Here is a 1,820-nt window from a genome sequence, read left to right on the forward strand (position 1 = left end):
AAAAACAGTATTCAAAAGATCTTTGTGGTACAAAATCATGATAGAATCATAGAACAGAAAAAGTCACTTATTATTCTGCCCTAGGTAAACTATCTCAATAAGGTGAATCTTCTGTATTTGGAACATTATATAATTTCTTTTGGTAATTTAATTCAGGGCTTATTAACGCTTATTGCCAAGAAGCTCTTCCTGGTTTCACAATTTTGTGTCTAACCTCAAGCTTGTTGTTCTGTCTCATGACATGATGATTTTGCATCAGTATAATATTTTATATTCTGAAAAATTAATAATGTTTTCTTTCAGCCTCTTAATTAAATAATTAGGAATTTAGAGGAAATTAAATGAACTTGATTATCTTCTTGTAAACAATTTAAGTTCATATTATCAGAGATTGAGCTCATAAATGTTTCAGCTAGGTCTTCTACATACATGGACTCATTGAATCCTCATGATAATCCTGTGTGATGATTATTACTCCCACTTTACAAACAGGAAACTGAGGTTGAGAGATTAAGTATGTATCTATATAATTTAGATATTAAGTTTATCAGATACACAATTTAAGCTTGTGCTTTTCACCTCTAGGTCCAGTGCTCTTACAGATCTTTCTTAAATTGCAGTATCTTCAAAGAAGGACAAACTAAAATAAACTGGCTGGTTTTTTTTTTTTTTTTTTTGGAGAATTTTTAAAAAGTCAACTTCAGTGAATATTATAAGTTTGGAGATAAATTTAATAGACATTTAATAGAAACTTAGTAGCAGGGGGAATTTTTCTGTTCAGATGTCATTCTGAAGCAATGAGACTATTCTATACTTTTGAAAGTGCCTGAAGAATTACCATTGGCTTCTCCAAGCTCATTGTGACCTTTTTTCTTGGGGGTGGAGGCATCAATTTAGCTGTCTTAGAATGTTAATAACATTTTTTTCAGTAAAAGTGTGACATTATTGTGTGCCTGCTACTCCTACCAGTTTTGTTTGTATCATTTCACATAATACTTACAGAAACATCAGTATATATAGTCACTTATCATTTCCACTTCTAGTTGAAGGACCTGAGGTGCAGATGGGGTAAGCAACTTGCCCAAAGTTATTCAGTTAGTAATTGCTTAAGCCAGTGCTTCCAGAGTCTGCTCTTAACCACTATGCTGCTGAGCTTCTCATTCCTAAAAGTTTTAAGTGTTGAGTAACTCTGGGGAAACTGAGTGTCTAGGTGAAAAGAAAGAATAATTGATTGGTCAAATAGTTGGGAATGTGGTAAGTTAATACTGCCTCCTGCTGAAATTCTGAAGTACTTTAATTGTAATGACCTAAAAGGAAAGGAAAATCAGGAGAGGCACAGCTATAAAGGCAGCTTGGGATAAAGCATAAAGGGGAACTTTTGTAATATTAATTGGGAGGATGTACCCTGGTAGAGTGGGAAAGTGAGATTTCATCTTTTTTCCTTTATAAATTTAATAAAATATTTACATTTTTAGAATATTACCATTGAAGCCTCTTATTTCAGATCTTACCCACTATTACAAAATATTACCTCATTATTTTCTTTTCAATATAGGAATTTCAGAAACAGCTTACTAAAGCTAAAAGAATAATGATCATAGGGAACGGTGGTATTGCACTTGAGTTAGCGTAAGTATACATTTTTAAATATGATAACATTTAAATTGTTTTAAAATAGCTTGTTTTTAAATTTAGCAATTGCTTTGTGATTCATGTGATTGTTAGCAGACTAGGAAATGATTTTTTTTTCTGAAAATCAAAGATAGATATAATTTTCATATGTTTTCAAGGGGAAAAATCCACGATTTTTTTTTTTTTTT

General features: G+C 31.4%; 1 protein-coding gene across 2 annotated transcripts in view; it reads left to right on the forward strand.

The window, feature by feature from the left end:
* Positions 1-1,820, forward strand: part of PYROXD1 (pyridine nucleotide-disulphide oxidoreductase domain 1) — a 30,559-nt gene that overhangs the window by 12,696 nt on the left and 16,043 nt on the right. For both annotated transcript variants that reach the window (XM_017522953.1, XM_037736488.1), the window contains one exon: positions 1,556-1,629. In XM_017522953.1, coding sequence (XP_017378442.1) covers positions 1,556-1,629 — 74 coding nt within the window. The remainder of the gene's footprint in view (positions 1-1,555; positions 1,630-1,820) is intronic.

This window comes from Cebus imitator, unplaced genomic scaffold (assembly GCF_001604975.1).
Source record: "Cebus imitator isolate Cc_AM_T3 unplaced genomic scaffold, Cebus_imitator-1.0 Scaffold25, whole genome shotgun sequence".
Taxonomy (NCBI): domain Eukaryota; kingdom Metazoa; phylum Chordata; class Mammalia; order Primates; family Cebidae; genus Cebus; species Cebus imitator.